The 21,755-nt window shown below is 59.3% G+C and overlaps 1 protein-coding gene across 1 annotated transcript in view; it reads right to left on the reverse strand.

Moving 5' to 3' along the window:
* acsf2 (acyl-CoA synthetase family member 2) overlaps positions 1 to 21,755 on the reverse strand; it is a 325,180-nt gene that overhangs the window by 54,477 nt on the left and 248,948 nt on the right. The window contains exon 11 of the mRNA XM_085963196.1: positions 3,638 to 3,745. Coding sequence (XP_085819322.1) covers positions 3,638 to 3,745 — 108 coding nt within the window. The remainder of the gene's footprint in view (positions 1 to 3,637; positions 3,746 to 21,755) is intronic.

Genomic DNA, 21,755 nt, shown 5'->3' on the forward strand with positions numbered 1-21,755 from the left:
AGAAGTCTTTCTGCAGTTTCCTTGTTCAACCTAGGTGGTGGGGTAAGCCGTGCAGTGTTGGCTGCAAAGACAGGGCTGGGGAAGTTGGAGAAGATAAGGGCGATCGCAATCCCTGATAAGAGCCGCGGTGAAACGCGCGAGCGGGTAAGCCAGAGCCCGGGAGGGAGCGAGCAAGAGCCGCGCGAGCGGGTGAGCCAGAGGCCGGGAGCCGCTTCAAGTGCGAGGCGCAGCGCGGGCCAGCGATCGGAACCAAAGATAAGGGCCGCACTCGGGGGCTGAAGGGAGACGGCGTCGGGGGACGGGTGAAGACCGCCAAGCGCGGGAAAACCGCCATTTTGTGGGCGGAGGACGACGGCAAGAGCGGGAAGCCGCCATCTTTGATAACAAGTAAACAAAATAAAATCTGAGAAATTGCAAATCTACAATGCCTAAACACGGGAATATTAGCACCTTTGATAGTGACCTCGAAGATTGGGCCATATATGTTGAAAGAGTAAAAAATTATTGTAAGGCCAATAAAATTCATGACCAAGATAAAGCTCTAACATTATTAAATTTAATGGGTGCGAAGACATACGGGCAATTGAAACACCTGTTATCACCAGATGAACCGGCGGATAAGACGTTCGATGAGATTGTTACTGTCCTGAAAGATCATCTAAACCCCACGCCGCTGATGCTAGCGGAACGATTTAAATTTTACGACAGAAGGCAGCTACAGCATGAAAGCAATGCTGATTATTTGCTGGAATTGCGTAAATTAGCGAAATATTGCCAGTTTGGAACGGGACTGACAGAGGCACTTCGAGACAAATTTGTGTGTGGTTTATTTAAACAGGATACACAAAAGCGACTGCTCGAGGAGAATGAGCTGACGCTTGAGAAGGCGGTCACTATGGCAGCAGCACACGAAGCCGCAGCGAGAGGCACGGCAGTAATGCAGCTACGGTCACCGGAGCTCAGTGCACACAAATTGGGTGTGAGTTCTGGCAAATGTTATCGTTGTGGAAAGACAACGCATGATCAGAACCAGTGTTGGTTTAAAAACCAAGAATGTAGAACTTGTGGTAGGCTTGGACATATAGCTAGAGTATGCAGGTCAGGGAAGAAGACCAGCAACAAGAAGTCACCGCAAGGAAAATACGCAAAGGTACACAAGGTGACCGAACAGGAGTCCGATTCAGACGCTAGCAGTAATGAACTGGCTAGCTTAAGCTGTAATGAACTGGCTAGCTTAAGAGTACTCAACGCTGGTAAGGGTGCAGACCTCCAGACAATTTGGGTCACTCTTCAGATAGAAGGAGTCCAAGTAAAACTGGAATTGGACACTGGATCGGCATTGACGGTCATAAATAAGAAAGATTACGGAAAGTTATTCCAACATATTCCCCTACAGGATACGGGGATTATATTGAAAACATACACGGGGCAAAGAGTGTACCCCATCGGGAAAATAGAGGTTGCAGTGGTCCACAAGGGCGAAGACAGTCAAATAATGGACTTATATGTGATATCTGAAGGAGGTTCTCCACTACTAGGACGGGAGTGGATTAGGAAAATGAATATGGACTGGCATTTCCTACAAACAATAACGAGTGAGAACTCGGTGAAGATAGTCGGCCCAGACTCTGGAACGGATGATGGTAAGCCCAACTCAGGTGCAAAAGACAAAGTTTCAGCACAGAATTCCACTGAGCAACAACAACATAGTTTAACTGTGGATTCTGAGTCTGGCAAGTCTACTGATGTGCCCATTTCTGAGGGACACCGGGCTCGAACTCAACTCCATTTCAAACTACAACAGCAATTAGAACAAATGCTTCGCCGTTGTGAGCAAGAGTTGAATGCAACGAAAGAGTTCTTTGATATAGAGTTGGAGAATCTGGAAAGACAACAGAAGCAGCTGATGGAGAAAATGGAGCAGGAGCACACAAAACGTCTGATGTCAGAGGAGTTAACGGTCAGCCAACTCCTGCATATGCTGAAGGACAGGACTCTGAAATGGGAAAAACTTGAACACGAACTTCAATATTCAAACGAAAGGGATTCGGAGCTCTCAAAGGTTATTGGAAGAGCTGAGGTGGCAACACAGACTGAGATGACTGCAACAGAGCAGCCCTTGGATGCCAAAAGTACGCTGACTCACGTCAACGTAGAACAACAGACCGCTGAAACAGCTGCTCCGGTAGAGGGATTGAATAGTCCGATCAATCAATCTCCAAAAGAAGTTGAAGTAGTAAAATCTCAAATGAGGTCATTAGTAAACGACTTGCTGAAAGCCCAGAAAAAGCTGGATGAAGAGGTACGCATGAAGAAGTCTCTTCAGGAAAGATGTCTGGACTTGGAACAAAAGCTGGCTAACGCCCAGCTGGGTATGGAGGAAATAGAAGACCCTCTCGCTGGCCTAGATCAGGACGACACCGAATATTACTATGTCCTGTCCTGCCCAACTTGTAACTTCGACTCCCACCATACAGAAATCATGGAGGAGCACCGAAAGTCTACGGAACATCGGGAGAAGGTGGCTCTACTACGGAAAAAGGAGGGAGAGAAGGAGGAACTGCGCATGCAGCTGGCAGCTGACAGTGGAGCCCAGAGAGTCTCCAAGAAGCAGAAAAGGAAAAGTCGAAACAGAAGATGACCCATCTGAACCATTATTACCTCTACCAGATCACACACGTGGTCCCTCCGAACGGAGCCAATTCAGTTCGGAAGTTCAAACTGTTAAATCCATGGAAGGACTATTGAATGAGTCACTCCAGCAACGTGAACCGACTCCACCACAGAGATTGAATCTGTGAACTGTTTTCCGCAGAGACTGAATCTGTGATCTGTTTTGACATGAAGTTATCTATGTATCTATGTTATTCTGTTATGTAAACCTGAAGTTATATATGTATATATGTTATTACGTTATGTTAAATGGGGAGATGACTGTAAAGCTAGGAAGGGAGGAATGTTGTGTATGTAATATGTGTGCTACTTTGAACCTATGGACAGGACTGCACTACTTGTTGGGCGTAGTGATACGCAGTACCACTCCTGGCCATAGGGGTATAAATAGTACTGTGGGTACTGATCTCCCCTCAGTTCCCGCCTGTGGGCATGAAGTAAAGACCTATGTGTAGTCCCTACCTCCAACCAGTAAAGACCTGTTTGAGTTATACGTTTAAGTCTTTGTGTTAATTGTTCAATACAATACACATACTTAACAAAACCAATCAGAGAGGGCAAGAGATAAAGGGGAGGAGACATAGAGAGAACACGTAGCAATAAGAAGACAGAGAGCGAGAGAAAGAGAGAGAGAAAGAAAGGGGAAAGAGAGAGGAGAAAGAGAAGTGGGAAGGAGAAGAGGGGGAGAGAAGGAAAGAGAGAGATGATGGAGAGAGAGAATGAGACAGTGATAAAAGGAAGTGCAAGAAGGGGGAGCACGAGAAGGGGAGAGAGAAAGAGAGAACTAGAAAGGAAAGAAGAGAAAGAACAAGAAGGTAAAGGTGAAATCAGAGAAGGGGAGAGAGAAAAAGGGGTAGAAGATAAGAGGAGAGGAGAGAGAGAGAGAAACAAAAGGGAAGAGAGAAGCCATGCCAACCCAACATATACAATTCATAACCAACTCATTGAACTGCCTCATTCTTACCTCGGTGTGAGGTAAAATGTATCCGACTGTCTCTATTTTTCGTGTTATTTCATCCATTGGGAATCCCATAAATGTGACTGGACTGTTCTCAGTTGTCCCATATCCTCCCTGTTAAAACAGAGGGCACTCCGTCATTCACAGTAACACAACCATTTTTCTACTGCTGAAGGTGTTAAACATAAAACATAGAGATAGGAACAGGAGTAGGCCATTCGGCCCTTCGAGCCTGCTCCGCCATTCAATGAGATCATGGCTGATCTTCGTCTGAGATCATAGCTGATCTTACCAGTTCAGTACCCCGTCCCCGCCTTTTCTCCGTAACCCTTAATCCCCTTAGCCTTCAGAAATATATCCAATTCTCTCTTGAAAATATTTATTGAATTAGCCTTCGCAGCCCTCTGTGGCAGGGAATTCCACAGGCTCACCACTCTTTGAGTGAAGAAATTCTTCCTCATCTCTGTTTTAAATGATTTGCCCGCTATTTTTAGACTGTGGCCCCTGGTTCTGTGCTCCCCGGCCATTGGAAACATTCTCTCTGAATTCAGCCTGTCCAGGCCTGCCATAATTTTATATGTTTCGATGAGATCCCCTCTCAATCTTCTAAACTCCAGTGAGTACAAGCCCAAACTATTTAATCTCCCTTCGTAGGTCATTCCCGCCATTCCAGGTATCAGCCTGGTGAATCGCCGTTGCACTCTTTCCATGGCAAGAACATCCTTCCGCAGATGGGGCGACCAAAACTGTACACAATACTCCAGATGCGGTCTCACCAGCACCTTGTACAGCTGTAGTAAGGTATCCCTATTCCTATACTCGAACCCCCTTGATATGAAGGCCAACATACCATTTGCCTTCTTAATCGCCTGTTGCACCTGCATGCTCTCCTTCAGTGACTGGTGCACAAGAACACCCAGGTCCCTCTGCACTTCCCCATCTCCCAATCTATTGCCGTTTAGATAATAATGTTGGTTTAGACAGACTGATGAGCTGTGATGGCCTCATGTTTGCTGACCCATCACTACATGGATTGAATGAACGGACTGTGAGGTGAAGCCAGCCTTGCCTGGTCTCACACTGAAGGTACGGGGGAGTCATCGGGAGAAACCCCCCATGGAAATGACCAGCCCTTGACTTTTGGAGACTGGGCTATCCTTCACATTGCTCGGGGGTGGTCGTCCTATCAGTAGCTCACCGGGAGATACGGATAGCAGACCGCTGGTGGGGGGGGGAATTTAAGAGTTGGAAAGTTATGAGCAGCACGTTGAATTTCTGCCATGAGCTCTCGGTGACTGGGAGTGAGGAGCTGGAAAATGATCCTAAAGCCAATTTAAACCAATGCAGTCAGTGCGGTTTTCTGTATTGCCAGTCAGCCGTGTTCCCACGACAGCGAGTACGGGAGTGTAGTGAAAGAAAGAAAAACACCCCAAAGAGCTTTACAGCCAATGAGGGACTTTATTTGAAGTGGAGCCACTGTTGTAATGTGGGAAACGCGGCAGGCAATTTATGCACAGCAAGATCCCACAAACAGCGATGTGATTTTTTTTTTTATTTGTTTATGGGCTGTGGGCGTCGCTGGCAAGGCCAGCATTTATTGCCCATCCCCAATGGGCAATGGATAATGACCAGATAATCTGTTTTAGCGATGTTGATTGAGGGATAAATATTGGCCAGGACACCGGGGAGAACTCCCCCTGCTCTTCTTCGAAATAGTGCCGTGGGATCTTTTACATCCACCTGAGAGAGCAGGCGGGGCCTCGGTTTAACGTCTCATCCGAAAGACGGCACCTCTGACTGGAGTATCAGCCTGGATTATGAGCTCATGTCTCTGGAGTGGGACTTGAATCTACAACTTTCTGAATCAGAGGCGAGAGTGCTGCCCACTATGTCACGTTGACACAGTGACTATGGGCTCGATTTTATCAATGGGGGCGCGTTGGGGGTGGGACTGCTGGTTGTCAGGTTTCAGTCCCGCCCCGTCAACGTCCGGCCAACCCATGCTATTTTCCCTTGATTGACCTTGTCAAGCCCGCCCTGTGGGCTTAGCCGGCCAATTAAGGGAAAGCCGGTGACAGATGATGTCAGCGTATGACATTTCATCTGGCGAAAAATTTTGACAGATGAATTGTCAGCGATTGACAGGTTTGAGAAGCTGTCAAACACTGACAATCTCTGTTCTAAGGGGAGTCCTTGTACTGAAGTCACCAAACCTCTTTCCTCAGCAGAAATCAGATGGCTGCTGCATCTGAGAATGTAGCAGCCATTCTGTCATCTCTGCCATTGAGATGAGGCACCTCTGGATCCCCAAGGGTTTAAGCCTGCAGAAAGAAGCAAAGGCAAGTAAACTTTTTCCAACACTTTACACTCACCGCTCATACTTACCTGTCCACACTTGCACCCATCACTCACCTCTACAGCTGACATTTCGACCCCTCTGACCCCCGCAGATCCACCGCTCGCCTCGCTGACCCTGGCGAGGTTCGCAGCCGGCGGGAAGCCGCAACTGCAGGCGTAAAATGGGGATAATCCTCAAAACTGCCTGTTAACTACCTGTTAACAGACAGTTAAGTGGCTGTAATCCCCTTCCCACCTCGAGGAGACGGGTCCCTGCGTGACTCGGGGACCCGCCTCCCGGGGAGATGGCACGGAGGCAGGTTGGGAGCGGGCTCGGTACCCGCTCCCAGTTTCTGCCATTTTCCCGGCAGTCCTGCCTCCATACCCGCCTCCCCAGGGCTGGCAAAATTCCCCCCTATGTCACAGGACTAATAATCATACGAACGAACATACGAACAGTAACGAGCAGGTAAAGACCCTCTGGTCCATCCAGCCCATCCCACACAGTCGCGATACCTTGTGCATCATAATAGACACACTCCACCCCACCCCAAACCATGTGATCTCCTGGGAGAGGAAAAAACTAGATTCAAAAACCCAGGCCAATTTGGGGGAAAAAATCTCGGAAATTCCTCTTCGACCCATCTAGGCGATCAAAACTAGACCAGGAGGTCACTCTGGCCCTGAATTCCCTGCAGTGCCTACATTCTGTAAGAGGTGATCTCCGCCCCGGTCAGAAACAGGTCCAGCTCTCGCTTGAAGGAATTCAGCGAGTCAGCATCCACCGCACGAGATGGCAGCTTGTTCCAGAGGTCCACTATTCTCTGGGAAAAGAACCACCTCCTGACCTCTTACATGGATCTGGCCTTATACAACTTAAAATTGTGATCCCTGATCCTGCCTAACCTACTGGAACAAACTGTCAACTGGAACACAATTTATTCCCTTCATCATCTTATAAACTTCAATCAGATCACCCCTAAGCCCACACTTCACTAAAGTGCAGAGTCCCAACTCTTTTAGCCTATCTTGATAACTAAGATGCTTTAGACTGGGAATTAGTCTAGTGGCTCCCCCTCTGCACCCTCTCCCAAAGTCTCAATATCACCCACCATGTGAGGAGACCAAAACTGGACACAGTATTCCAAGTGAGGCCTGACTGAGGTCTTGTACAAGGACAAAACAGTTTGTCTCGTCTTAAACTGAACTTATAAGTGGAGACACCCCAACACCCTATTTGCTATAGCTATCGCTTCATGGCATTGCTCATGTACCTTTAAGGATATATGCACTAGAATGCCCAAATTTCTATCTCCACCTTAATGCCATTCCCTGAAGGGTGTATGAATGTTGAGCATTTGCCCTGCCCACCTGCATAACACTGCACTTATCTAAGTTATACATCATTGAACAGTCATGAGCCCAATCTCCCAACACATTAAGATCAGCCTGAAGCAGACGCTTATCATCTAAAGTCCTAATACTCGCACAGATCTTGCTTTCATCTGCAAAACTGCAGATCGTGCCCCCAACACCTACATCCAGATCATTAATAAAAATAGTAAAGGGCAACGGTCCCAACTCTGATCCCTGCGGGCGGGACAGCACTGGTGACCGGTCTCCAAACAGATCCAGATCCATCTGTAACTACTTTTTGCCCACGTCCTGCCAGCCAGTTCTCAATCCAGCTCAATATATTACCACTAATACCAGAGGCTTCAATCTTATAGAGGAGTCTCTTGTGCGGTACCTTATCAAAAGCTTTTTGGAGATCTAAGTAAATAATGACTTCCCTCATCCACCAACTGTGTAATCCAGAGAACGAGAGTTCAAGTCGCACCTCGGCTGTTTGTCTATTTGAATTCAGATTTTAAAAAACTGTAAATAAAATACCGGTCTGGCTTATATGTGACTCCAATCCCACACCAACATGGTTGACCGTTAACTGCCATCTGAAGTGTTCTAGCAATCCACTTGTTGTATCAAACCAGCAGTTCATGAAGAAGACCCATCACCACCTTCCCAGGGCCTTGCCAGCGACATCCCAAGAAGCTGACAGAGTGATGAACGAGGCAACTGGCTGAAAATACAGACCTTCTGCAACTGCGAATGGAGTGGGACCAGGGAAAGGGGAGTGGCCCTGCAATACAGCTGGGCTTCAATGCATCTCTGTCTCTTGAGCACATAATCCAGGCTGACCCTCCAACGCAGTGCTGAGGGAGCGCTGCACTGTGGGAGGGGCAATACTGAGGGAGCGCTGCACTGTGGGAGGGGCGGTACTGAGGGAGTGCTGCACTGTCGGAGGGGCAGTGCTGAGGGAGTGCTGCACTGTCGGAGGGGCAGTAGAGGGAGTGCTGCACTGTGGGAGGGGCAGTATTGAGGGAACGCCATAGAGGCGGAGGGGCAGTACTGAGGGAGCGCCGCACTGTCGGAGGTGGCAGTACTGAGGAGCGCCGTACTGTCGGAGGGACGGTACTGAGGGAACGCCATAGAGTCGGAGGGGCAGTACTGAGGGAGCGCCGCACTGTTGGAGGGGGCAGTACTGAGGAGCGCCGCACTGTTGGAGGGGGCAGTACTGAGGAGCGCCGTAATGTCGGAGGGTCAGTGCTGATGGAGCGCCGCACTGTCAGAGGGGCGGTACTGAGGGAACGCCATAGAGTCGGAGGGGCAGTACTGAGGGAGCGCCGCACTGTCGGAGGGGCAGTACTGAGGGAGCGCTGCACTGTCGGAGGGGCAGTACTGAGGGAGCGCCGCACTGTCGGAGGGAGGGTACCGAGGGAGCGTCGCACTGTCGGAGGGGCAGTACTGAGGGAGCGCCGCACTGTCGGAGGGGCAGTACTGAGGGAGCGCCGCACTGTCGGACGATCAGTACTGAGGGAGCGCCGCACTGTCGGAGGGTCAGTACCGAGGGAGCGCCGCACTGTCGGAGGGGCAGTACTGAGGGAGCGCCGCACTGTCGGAGGGGCAGTACTGAGGGAGCGCCGCACTGTCGGAGGGGCAGTACTGAGGGAGCGCCGCACTGTCGGAGGGGCAGTACTGAGGGAGCGCCGCACTGTCGGAGGGAGGGTACCGAGGGAGCGTCGCACTGTCGGAGGGGCAGTACTGAGGGAGCGCTGCACTGATGGAGGGACAGGACTGAGGGAGCGTGGCACTGTCGGAGGGGGCAGTACTGAGGGAGCGCCGCACTGTCGGAGGGTCAGTACTGAGGGGACGCCGCACCGTCGGAGAGTCAGTACTGAGGGAGCGCCACACTGTTGGAGAGGCAGTGCTGAGGGAGCACCGCACTGTCGGAGGGACAGTACTGAGGGAGCACCGCACTGTTGGAGGGGCAGTACTGAGGGAGCGCCGCACTTTCGGAGGGAGGGTACTGAGGGAGCGTCGCACTGTCGGAGGGTCAGTACTGAGGGAACGCCGCACCGTCGGAGAGTCAGTACTGAGGGAGCACCGCACTGTCGGAGGGACAGCACTGTGGGAGCGCCGTACTGTCGGAGGGGCAGTGCTGAGCGACTGCCGCACTGTCGGAGGGACAGTGCTGAGGGAGTGCCGCACTGTCGGAGGGGCAGCGCTGAGGGAGCACCACACTGTCGGAGGGACAGTACTGAGGGAGCGCCGCTCTGCCGGAGGGGGCAGTACTGAGGGAGTGCCGCACTGTCGGAAGGTCAGTACTGAGGGAGTGCTGCACTGTCGGAGGGGCAGTACTGAGAGTGTGCTGCACTGTTGGAGGGGCAGAACTGAGGGAGCGCTGCACTGTGGGAGGGACGGTACTGAGGGAGCGCCGCACTGTCGGAGGGGCAGCACTGAGGGAGCGCCGCACTGTCAGAGGGGCAGTACTGATGGCGCACCACACTGTCGGAGGGGCAGTGTTGAGGGAGCGCCGCACTGTTGGAGGGGCAGCGCTGAGGGAACGCCGCACTGTCGGAGAGCAGTACTGAGGGAGCACCGCACAGTCAGAGGGACAGTACTGAGGGAGCGCCGCACTGTCGGAGGGGGCAGTAGAGAGGGAGCGCCGCAATGTCGGAGGGGCGGTACTGAGGGAGCGCCGCACTGTCCGAGGGGCAGTACTGAGGGAGCGCCTCACTGTCGGAGGGGCGGAACTGAGTGATCGCTGCACGGTCGGAATGGCGGAACTGAGGGAGCGCCGCATTGTCGGAGGGGCAGTACTGAGGGAGCGCCGCACTGCCGGCGGGGCAATACTGAGGAAGTGCTGCACTGTCGGGGGGCGGTACTAAGGGAGCGCCACACTGTCGGAGTGTCAGTACTGAGAGAGCGCCGCACTGTCGGAGGGTGCAGTACAGAGGGAGCGCTGCACTGTCGGAGGGGCAGTACTGAGGGAGCGCCGCACTGTCGGAGGGGCAGTGCTGAGAGAGCGCCGCACTGTCGGAGGGTCAGTACTGAGGGAGCGCCGCAATGTCGGAGGGGCGGTACTGAGGGAGCGCCTCACTGTCGGAGGGGCGGTACTGAGGGATCGCTGCACGGTCGGAATGGCGGAACTGAGGGAGCGCCGCATTGTCGGAGGGGCAGTACTGAGGGTGTGCTGCACTGTTGGAGGGGCAGAACTGAGGGAGCGCTGCACTGTGGGAGGGACGGTACTGAGGGAGCGCCGCACTGTCGGAGGGTCAGTACTGAGAGAGCACGGCACTGCCAGAGGGGCGGCACTGAGGGAGCGCCGCACTGTAGGAGGGGCGGTACTAAGGGAGCGCCGCACTGTCAGAGGGGCGGTACTGAGGGAGCGCCGCACTGTCGGAGGGGCAGTGCTGAGGGAGCGCCGCACTGTCAGAGAGGCAGTACTGAGGGAGCACCGCACTGTCGGAGGGGCAGTACTGACAGAGTGCTGCACTGTTGGAGGTACGGTACTGAGGGAGCGCCGCACTGTCGGAGGGGCAGTACTGAGGGAGCGCCGCACTGTCGGAAGGGGCAGTACTGAGGGAGCGCCGCACTGTCGGAAGGTCAGTACTGAGGGAGTGCTGCACTGTCGGAGGGGCAGTACTGAGGGAGTGCTGCATTGTTGGAGGGGCAGAACTGAGGGAGCGCTGCACTGTGGGAGGGACGGTACTGAAGGAGCGCAGCACTGTCGGAGGGGCAGTGCTGAGGGAGCGCCGCACTGTCAGAGGGGTAGCACTGAGGGAGCGCCGCACTGTCGGAGGGGCGGTACTGAGGGAGTGCCGCACTGTCGAAGGGGCAGTACCGAGGGAACACTTGCACTGTCGGAGGGGCAGTGCTGACGGTGCGCCGCACTGTCGGAGGGGCGGCACTGAGGGAACGCCATAGAGTCGGAGGGACAGTACTGAGGGAGCGCCGCACTGTCGGAGGGGGCAGTACTGAGGGAGCGCCGTACTGTCGGAGGGTCAGTACTGAGGGAGCGCCACACTGTCGGAGGGGCAGTACTGAGGGAGCGCCGCACTGTTGGAGAGGCAGTGCTGAGGGAGCACCGCACTGTCGGAGGGACAGTACTGAGGGAGCGCCGTACTGTCGGAGGGGCAGTACTGAGGGAGCGCCGCACTGTTGGAGAGGCAGTGCTGAGGGAGCGCCGCACTGTTGGAGAGGCAGTGCTGAGGGAGCACCGCACTGTCGGAGGGACAGTACTGAGGGAGCGCCACACTGTCGGAGGGGCAGTACTGAGGTAGCGCCGCACTGTTGGAGAGGCAGTGCTGAGGGAGCACCGCACTGTCGGAGGGACAGTATTGAGGGAGCGCCGTACTGTCGGAGGGGCAGTACTGAGGGAGCGCCGCACTGTCGGAGGGGCAGTACTGAGGGAGCGCCACACTGTCGCAGGGAGGGTACTGAGGGAGCATCGCACTGTCAGAGGGGCAGTACTGAGGGAGCGCTGCACTGACGGAGGGACAGTACAGAGGGAGCGTGGCATTGTCGGAGGGGGCAGTACTGAGGGAGCGCCGCACTGTCGGAGGGTCAGTACTGAGGGGACGCCGCACCGTCGGAGGGGCAGCACTGAGGGAGCGCCGCACTGTTGGAGAGGCAGTGCTGAGCAAGCGCCGCACTGCCGGAGGGGCAGTGCTGTCGGAGGTGCGATACTGAGGGAGCGCCGCACTGTCCGAGGGGCAGTACTGAGGGAGCGCCGCACTGTCGGAGGGTCAGTACTGAGGGAGCGACGCACTGTCGGAGGGGCGTTACTGAGGGAGCGCTGGACTGTCGGAGGGGCAGTACTGAGGGAGCGCCGCACTGTCAGAGGGGCAGTACTGAGGGAGCGCCGCACTGTCGGAGGGAGGGTACTGAGTGAGCGTCGCACTGTCGGAGGGGCAGTACTGAGGGAGCGCTGCACTGACGGAGGGACAGTACTGAGGGAGCATGGCACTGTCGGAGGGGGCAGTACTGAGGGAGCACCGCACTGTCGGAGGGTCAGTACTGAGGGGACGCCGCACCGTCGGAGAGTCAGTACTGAGGGAGCGCCGCACTGTCGGAGGGGCAGCACTGAGGGAGCGCCGCACTGTCGGAGAGGCAGTGCTGAGCAAGCGCCGCACTGTCGGAGGGGCAGTGCTGAGGGAGCGCCGCACTGTCGGAGAGGCAGTGCTGAGGGAGCACCGCATTGTCGGAGGGACAGTACTGAGGGAGCGCCGCACTGTCGGAAGTTCAGTACTGAGGGAGTGCTGCACTGTCGGAGGGGCAGTACTGAGGGAGTGCTGCACTGTTGGAGGGGCAGAACTGAGGGAGCGCTGCACTGTCGGAGGGGCGGTACTGAGGGAGCGCCGCACTGTCGGAGGGGCAGCGCTGAGAGAGCGCCGCACTGTCGGAGGGTCAGTACTGAGGGAGCGCCGCAATGTCGGAGGGGCGGTACTGAGGGAGCGCCTCACTGTCGGGAGGGCAGTGCTGAGGGAGCGCCGCACTGTCGGAGGGTCAGTACTGAGGGAGCGCCGCAATGTCGGAGGGGCGGTACTGAGGGAGCGCCTCACTGTCGGAGGGGCGGTACTGAGGGAGCGTGGCACTGTCGGAGGGGGCAGTACTGAGGGAGCACCGCACTGTCGGAGGGGCAGTGCTGAGAGAGCGCCGGCCGCACTGTCGGAGGGTCAGTACTGAGGGAGCGCCGCAATGTCGGAGGGGCAGTACTGAGGGAGCGCCTCACTGTCGGAGGGGCGGTACTGAGGGATCGCTGCACGGTCGGAATGGCGGAACTGAGGGAGCGCCGCACTGCCGGCGGGGCAATACTGAGGGAGTGCTGCACTGTCGGGGGGCGGTACGAAGGGAGCGCCACACTGTCGGAGGGTCAGTACTGAGAGAGCGCCGCACTGCCGGAGGGGGCAGTACAGAGGGAGCGCTGCACTGTCGGAGGGGCGGTACTGAGGGAGCGCCGCACTGTCGGAGGGGCAGTGCTGAGAGAGCGCCGCACTGTCGGAGGGTCAGTACTGAGGGAGCGCCGCAATGTCGGGAGGGCAGTGCTGAGTGAGCGCCTCACTGTCGGGAGGGCAGTGCTGAGGGAGCGCCGCACTGTCGGAGGGTCAGTACTGAGGGAGCGCCGCAATGTCGGAGGGGCGGTACTGAGGGAGCGCCTCACTGTCGGAGGGGCGGTACTGAGGGAGCGCCGCACTGTCGGAGGGTCAGTACTGAGGGAGCGCCGCAATGTCGGAGGGGCGGTACTGAGGGAGCGCCTCACTGTCGGAGGGGCGGTACTGAGGGATCGCTGCACGGTCGGAATGGCGGAACTGAGGGAGCGCCGCATTGTCGGAGGGGCAGTACTGAGGGAGTGCCGCACTGTCGGAGGGGCAGTACTGAGGGAGCGCCGCACTGTAGGAGGGGCGGTACTGAGGGAGCGCCGCACTGTCGGAGGGGCAGTGCTGAGGGAGCGCCGCATTGTCGGAGGGGCAGTACTGACAGAGTGCTGCACTGTTGGAGGTACGGTACTGAGGGAGTGCTGCACTGTTGGAGGGGCAGAACTGAGGGAGCGCTGCACTGTGGGAGGGACGGTACTGAAGGAGCGCAGCACTGTCGGAGGGGCAGAACTGAGGGAGCGCTGCACTGTGGGAGGGACGGTACTGAAGGAGCGCAGCATTGTCGGAGGGGCAGTACTGAGAAAGTGATGCACTGTCGGAGGTGCGGTACTGAGGGAGCGCCGCACTGTCAGAGGGGTAGTACTGAGGGAGCGCTGCACTGACGGAGGGACAGTACTGAGTGAGCGTGGCACTGTCAGAGGGGCAGTACTGAGGGAGCGCCGCACTGTCGGAGGGGCGGTACTGAGGGAGTGCCGCACTGTCGAAGGGGCAGTACCGAGGGAACACTTGCACTGTCGGAGGGGCAGTGCTGAGGGAGCGCCGCACTGTCGGAGGGGCGTCACTGAGGGAACGCCATAGAGTCGGAGGGGCAGTACTGAGGGAGCGCCGCACTGTCGGAGGGGGCAGTACTGAGGGAGCGCTGCACTGTTGGAGAGGCAGTGCTGAGGGAGCACCGCACTGTCGGAGGGACAGTACTGAGGGAGCGCCGCACTCTCGGAGGGGCAGTACTGAGGGAGTGCCGCACTGTCGGAGGGGCAGTACTGAGGGAGCGCCACACTGTCGCAGGGAGGGTACTGAGGGAGCATCGCACTGTCGGAGGGGCAGTACTGAGAGAGCGCTGCACTGACGGAGGGACAGTACAGAGGGAGCGTGGCATTGTCGGAGGGGGCAGTACTGAGGGAGCGCCGCACTGTCGGAGGGGCAGTACTGAGGGAGAGCCGCACTGTCGGAGGGGCGGTACTGAGGGAGTGCCGCACTGTCGAAGGGGCGGTACTGAGGGAGCGCCGCACTGTCGGAGGGACAGTATTGAGGGAGCGCCGCTCTGCCGGAGGGGGCAGTACTGAGTGAGTGCCGCACTGTCGGAAGGAAAGTACTGAGGGAGTGCTGCACTGTGGGAGGGAAGGTACTGAGGGAACGCCGCACTGTCGGAGGGGCAGCACTGAGGGAGCGCCGCACTGTCAGAGGGGCAGTACTGATGGCGCGCCACACTGTCGGAGGGGCAGTGCTGAGGGAGCGCCGCACTGTTGGAGGGGCAGTGCCGAGGGAACGCCGCACTGTCAGAGAGCAGTACTGAGGCAGCAGCGCACAGTCAGAGTGACCGTACAGAGGGAGCGCCGCACTGTCGGAGGGGGCAGTAGAGAGGGAGCGCTGCACTGTCGGAGGGGCAGTACTGAGGGAGCGCCGCACTGTCGGAGGGGCAGTGCTGAGAGAGCGCCACACTGTCGGAGGGTCAGTACTGAGGGAGCGTCGCAATGTCGGAGGGGCAGTACTGAGGGAGCGCCGCACTGTCAGAGGGGCGGTACTGAGGGAGTGCCGCACTGTCGAAGGGGCAGTCCTGAGGGAGCGCTGCACTGTCGGAGGGGCGGTGCTGAGGGAGCGCTGCACTGTCGGAGGGGCGGTACTGTGGGAATGCCGCACTGTCAGAGGTGCGGTACTGAGGGAGCGCCGCACTGTCGGAGGGGCAGTACTGAGGGAGCGCCGCACTGTCGGAGGGAGGGTACTGAGGGATCACCGCACTGTCGGAGGGGGCAGTACTGAGGGAGCACCGCACTGTCGGAGGGTCAGTACTGAGGGGACGCCGCACCGTTGGAGAGACAGTACTGAGGGAGCGCCGCACTGTCGGAGCGGCAGCACTGAGGGAGCACCGCACTGTCGGAGAGGCAGTGCTGAGCAAGCGCCGCACTCTCGGAGGGGCAGTGCTGAGGGAGCGCCGCACTGTCGGAGAGGCAGTGCTGAGGGAGCACCACGCTGTCGGAGGGACAGTACTGAGGGAGCGCCGCTCTGCCGGAAGGGGCAGTACTGCGGGAGCGCCGCACTGTCAGAAGGTCAGTACTGAGGGAGTGCTGCACTGTCGGAGGGGCAGTACTGAGGGAGTGCTGCACTGTTGGAGGGGCAGAACTGAGGGAGCGCTGCACTGTGGGAGGGACGGTACTGAAGGAGCGCCGCACTGTCGGAGGGGCAGTATTGAGGTAGCGCCGCACTGTAGGAGGGGCAGTACTAAGGAAGCGCCGCACTGTCGGAGGGGCAGTACTGAGGGAGCGCCGCACTGTCGGAGAGGCGGTACTGACAGAGTGCCGCACTGTCAGAGGGGCGGTACTGAGGGAGCGCCGCACTGTCGGAGGGGCAGTGCTGAGGGAGCGCCGCACTGTCGGACAGGCAGTACTGAGGGAGCACCGCACTGTCGGAGGGGCAGTACTGAGAGAGTGCTGCACTGTCGGAGGTGCAGTACTAAGGGAGCGCCGCACTGTCGGTGGGGCAGTACTGAGGGAGCGCCGCACTGTCGGAGGGGCAGTACTGAGAGAGTGCTGCACTGTCAGAGGTGCGGTACTGAGGGAGCGCCGCACTGCCGGAGGGGCAGTACTGAGGGAGCGCCGCACTGTCGGAGGGAGGGTACCGAGGGAGCGTCGCACTGTCGGAGAGGCAGTACTGAGGGAGCGCCGCACTGTCAGAGGGGCAGTGCTGAGGAGCGCCGTACTGTCGGAGGGTCAGTACTCAGGGAGCGCCGCACTGTCGGAGGGGCAGTACTGAGGGAGCGCCGCACTGTCGGAGGGTCAGTACTGAGGGAGCGCCGCACTGTCGGAGGGCCGTTACTGAGGGAGCGCCGGACTGTCGGAGGGGCAGTACTGAGGGAGCGCCACACTGTCGGAGTGGCAGTACTGAGGGAGCGCCGCACTGTCGGAGGGAGGGTACTGAGGGAGCGCCTCACTGTCGGAGGGGCAGCACTGAGGGAGCGCCACACTGTCGGAGGGTCAGTGCTGAGCAAGCGCCGCACTGTCGGAGGGGCAGTGCTGAGGGAGCACCGCACTGTCGGAGAGGCAGTGCTGAGGGAGCACCGCACTGTCGGAGGGACAGTACTGAGGGAGCGCCGCTCTGCCGGAAGGGTCAGTACTGAGGGAGTGCTGCACTGTCGGAGGGGCAGTACTGAGGGAGCGCTGCACTGTTGGAGGGGCAGAACTGAGTGAACGCTGCACTGTGGGTGGGACGGTACTGAAGGAGCGCCGCACTGTCGGAGGGGCAGTACTGAGGGAGCGCCGCACTGTCGGAGAGGCGGTACTGACAGAGTGCCGCACTGTCAGAGGGGCGGTACTGAGGGAGCGCCGCACTGTCGGAGGGGCAGTGCTGAGGGAGCGCCGCACTGTCGGAGAGGCAGTACTGAGGGAGAACCGCACTGTCGGAGAGGCAGTACTGAGGGAGCACCGCACTGTCGGAGGGGCAGTACAGAGAGAGTGCTGCACTGTCGGTGGGGCAGTACTGAGGGAGCGCCGCACTGTCGGAGGGGCAGTACTGAGAGAGTGCTGCACTGTCAGAGGTGCGGTACTGAGGGAGCGCCGCACTGCCGGAGGGGCAGTACTGAGGGAGCGCCGCACTGTCGGAGGGAGGGTACCGAGGGAGCATCGCACTGTCGGAGAGGCAGTACTGAGGGAACGTCGCACTGTCGGAGGGGCAGTGCTGAGGGAGCGCCGCACTGTCGGAGAGGCAGTACTGAGGGAGCACCGCACTGTCGGAGGGGCAGTACTGAGAGAGTGCTGCACTGAGGGAGCGCCGCACTGTCGGAGGGGCAGTACTGAGGGAGCGCCGCACTGTCGGAGGGAGAGTACTGAGGGAGCGTCGCACTGTCGGAGCAGCAGTACTGAGGGAGCGCCACACTGTCGGAGGGAGGGTACTGAGGGAGCGTGGCATTGTCGGAGGGGGCAGTACTGAGGGAGCGCCGCAATGTCGGAGGGGCGTTACTGAGGGAGCGCCTCACTGTTGGAGGGGCGGTACTGAGGGAGTGCCGCACTGTCGGAGGGGCACTACTGAGGGAGCGCTGCACTGTCGGGGGGCGGTACTAAGGGAGCGCCATACTGTCGGAGGGACAGTACTGAGAGAGCGTGGCACTGTCAGAGGGGCGGCACTGAGGGAGCGCCGCACTGTAGGAGGGGCGGTACCAAGGGAGCGCCGCACTGTCGGAGGGGCAGTACTGAGGGAGCGCCGCACTGTCGGAGGGGCAGTACTGAGGGAGCGCCGCACTGTCGGAGGGAGGGTACTGAGGGAGCGTCGCACTGTCGGAGGGGCAGTACTGAGGGAGCGCTGCACTGACGGAGGGACAGTACTGAGGGAGCGTGGCACTGTCGGAGGGGGCAGTACTGAGGGAGCACCGCACTGTCGGAGGGTCAGTACTGAGGGGACGCCGCACCGTCGGAGAGTCAGTACTGAGGGAGCGCCGCACTATCGGAGGGGCAGCACTGAGGGAGCGCCGCACTGTCGGAGAGGCAGTGCTGAGCAAGCGCCGCACTGTCGGAGGGGCAGTGCTGAGGGAGCGCCGCACTGTCGGAGAGGCAGTGCTGAGGGAGCACCGCACTGTTGGAGGGACAGTACTGAGGGAGCGACGCTCTGCCGGAAAAGGCAGTACTGAGGGAGCGCCGCACTGTCGGAAGGTCAGTACTGAGGGAGTGCTGCACTGTCGGAGGGGCAGTACTGAGGGAGCGCTGCACTGTTGGAGGGGCAGAACTGAGGGAGCGCTGCACTGTGGGAGGGACGGTACTGAAGGACCGCCGCACTGTCGGAGGGGCAGTATTGAGGGAGCGCCGCACTGTCGGAGGGGCAGTACTGAGGGAGCGCCGCACTGTCGGAGAGGCGGTACTGACAGAGTGCTGCACTGTCAGAGGGGCGGTACTGAGGGAGCGCCGCACTGTCGGAGGGGCAGTACTGAGGGAGCGCCGCACTGTCGGAGGGGCAGTACTGAGGGAGCGCCGCACTGTCGGAGGGAGGGGACTGAGGGAGCGTCGCACTGTCGGAGGGGCAGTACTGAGGGAGCGCCGCACTGACGGAGGGAGGGTACTGAGGGAGCGCTGCACTGACGGAGGGACAGTACAGAGGGAGCGTGGCATTGTCGGAGGGGCAGTACTGAGGGAGAGCCGCACTGTTGGAGGGGCGGTACTGAGGGAGTGCCGCACTGTCGAAGGGGCGCAACTGAGAGAGCGCTGCACTGTCGGAGGGGCAGCGCTGAGGCAGTACCACACTGTCGGAGGGACAGTACTGAGGGAGCGCCGCACTGTCAGAGGGGCAGTACTGAGGGAGCGCCGCACTGTTGGAGGGGCAGTGCTGAGGGAACGCCGCACTGTCGGAGAGCAGTACTGAGGGAACGCCGCACTGTCGGAGAGCAGTACTGAGGGAGCACCGCACAGTCAGAGGGACAGTACTGAGGGAGTACGCACTGTCGGAGGGGGCAGTAGACAGGGAACGCTGCACTGTGGGAGGTGCAGTACTGAGGGAGCGCCGCACTGTCGGAGGAGCAGTGCTGAGAGAGCGCCGCACTGTCGGAGGGTCAGTACTGAGGGAGCGCCGCAATGTCGGAGGGGCGGTACTGAGTGAGCGCCGCACTGTCAGAGGGGCAGTACTGAGGGAGCGCCTCACTGTCGGAGGGGCGGGTACTGAGGGATCGCTGCACGGTCGGAATATCGGAACTGAGGGAGCGCCGCATTGTCGGAGGGGCAGTACTGAGGGAGCACTGCACTGCCGGAGGGGCAATACTGAGACAGCGCGGCACTGTCGGAGGGGGCAGTACTGAGGGAGCGCCGCACTGTCGGAGGGGCAGTACTGAGGGAGCGCCGCAGTGTCGGAGGAGCGGTACTGAGGGAGCGCCTCATTGTCGGAGGGGCGGTACTGAGGGATCGCTGCACGGTCGGAATGGCGGAACTGAGGGAGCGCCGCATTGTCGGAGGGGCAGTACTGAGGGAGCGCCGCACTGCCGGAGGGGTGGTAGTAAGGGAGCCCCGCACTGTCGAAGGGGCAGTACTGAGGGAGCGCTGCACTGTCGCGGGGCGTGACTAAGGGAGCGCCACACTGTCGGAGGGTCAGTACTGAGAGAGCGTGGCACTGTCAGAGGGGCGGCACTGAGGGAGCGCCGCACTGTAGGAGGGGCGGTACCAAGGGAGCGCCGCACTGTCGGAGGGGCAGTACTGAGGGAGCGCCGCATTGTCGGGGAGGCGGTACTGAGAGAGTGCCGCACTGTCAGAGGGGCGGTAATGAGGGAGCGCCGCACTGTAGGAGAGGCAGTACTGAGTGAGCACCACACTTTCGGAGCGGCAGTACTGACAGAGTGCTGCACTGTCGGAGGTGCGGTACTGAGGGAGCGCCGCACTGTCGGAGGGGCAGTACTGAGGGAGCGCCGCACTGTTGGAGGGGCAGTACTGAGAGAGTGCTGCACTGTCAGAGGTGCGGTACTGAGGGAGCGCCGCACTGCCGGAGGGGCAGTGCTGAGGGAGCGCCGCACTGTCGGAGAGGCAGTGCTGAGGGAGAACCGCACTGTCGAAGTGGCAGTACTGAGAGAGTGCTGCTCTGTCGGAGGTGCGGTACTGAGGGAGCGCCGCACTGTCCGAGGGGCAGTACTGAGGGAGCGCCGCACTGTCGGAGGGTCAGTACTGAGGGAGCGCCGCACTGTCGGAGGGGCGTTACTGAGGGAGCGCCGGACTGTCGGAGGGGCAGTACTGAGGGAGCGCCGCACTGTCGGAGGGGCAGTACTGAGGGAGCGCCGCACTGTCGGAGGGAGGGTACTGAGGGATCACCGCACTGTCGGAGGGGGCAGTACTGAGGGAGCACCGCACTGTCGGAGGGTCAGTACTGAGGGGACGCCGCACCGTCGGAGAGACAGTACTGAGGGAGCACCGCACTGTCGGAGCGGCAGCACTGAGGGAGCGCCGCACTGTCGGAGAGGCAGTGCTGAGCAAGCGCCGCACTCTCGGAGGGGCAGTGCTGAGGGAGCGCCGCACTGTCGGAGAGGCAGTGCTGAGGGAGCACCACGCTGTCGGAGGGACAGTACTGAGGGAGCGCCGCTCTGCCGGAAGGGGCAGTACTGAGGGAGCGCCGCACTGTCAGAAGGTCAGTACTGAGGGAGTGCTGCACTGTCGGAGGGGCAATACTGAGGGAGTGCTGCACTGTTGGAGGGGCAGAACTGAGGGAGCGCTGAACTGTGGGAGGGACGGTACTGAAGGAGCGCCGCACTGTCGGAGGGGCAGTATTGAGGTAGCGCCGCACTGTAGGAGGGGCAGTACTAAGGAAGCGCCGCACTGTCGGAGGGGCAGTACTGAGGGAGCGCCGCACTGTCGGAGAGGCGGTACTGACAGAGTGCCGCACTCTCAGAGGGGCGGTACTGAGGGAGCGCCGCACTGTCGGAGGGGCAGTGCTGAGGGAGCGCCGCACTGTCGGACAGGCAGTACTGAGGGAGCACCGCACTGTCGGAGGGGCAGTACTGAGAGAGTGCTGCACTGTCGGAGGTGCAGTACTAAGGGAGCGCCGCACTGTCGGTGGGGCAGTACTGAGGGAGCGCCGCACTGTCGGAGGGGCAGTACTGAGGGAGCGCCGCACTGTCAGAGGTGCAGTACTGAGGGAGCGCCGCACTGCCGGAGGGGCAGTACTGAGGGAGCGCCGCACTGTCGGAGGGAGGGTACCGAGGGAGCGTCGCACTGTCGGAGAGGCAGTACTGAGGGAGCGCCGCACTGTCAGAGGGGCGGTACTGAGGGAGTGCCGCACTGTCGAAGGGGCGGTACTGAGGGAGCGCTGCACTGTCGGAGGGGCAGTGCTGAGGAGCGCCGTACTGTCGGAGGGTCAGTACTCAGGGAGCGCCGCACTGTCGGAGGGGCAGTACTGAGGGAGCGCCGCACTGTCGGAGGGTCAGTACTGAGGGAGCGCCGCACTGTCGGAGGGCCGTTACTGAGGGAGCGCCGGACTGTCGGAGGGGCAGTACTGAGGGAGCGCCGCACTGTCGGAGTGGCAGTACTGAGGGAGCGCCGCACTGTCGGAGGGAGGGTACTGAGGGAGCGCCTCACTGTCGGAGGGGCAGCACTGAGGGAGCGCCGCACTGTCGGAGG

This window comes from Somniosus microcephalus, chromosome 21, assembly GCF_052327205.1.
Source record: "Somniosus microcephalus isolate GS21.2 chromosome 21, FLI_Smic_1.0, whole genome shotgun sequence".
Classification (NCBI taxonomy): domain Eukaryota; kingdom Metazoa; phylum Chordata; class Chondrichthyes; order Squaliformes; family Somniosidae; genus Somniosus; species Somniosus microcephalus.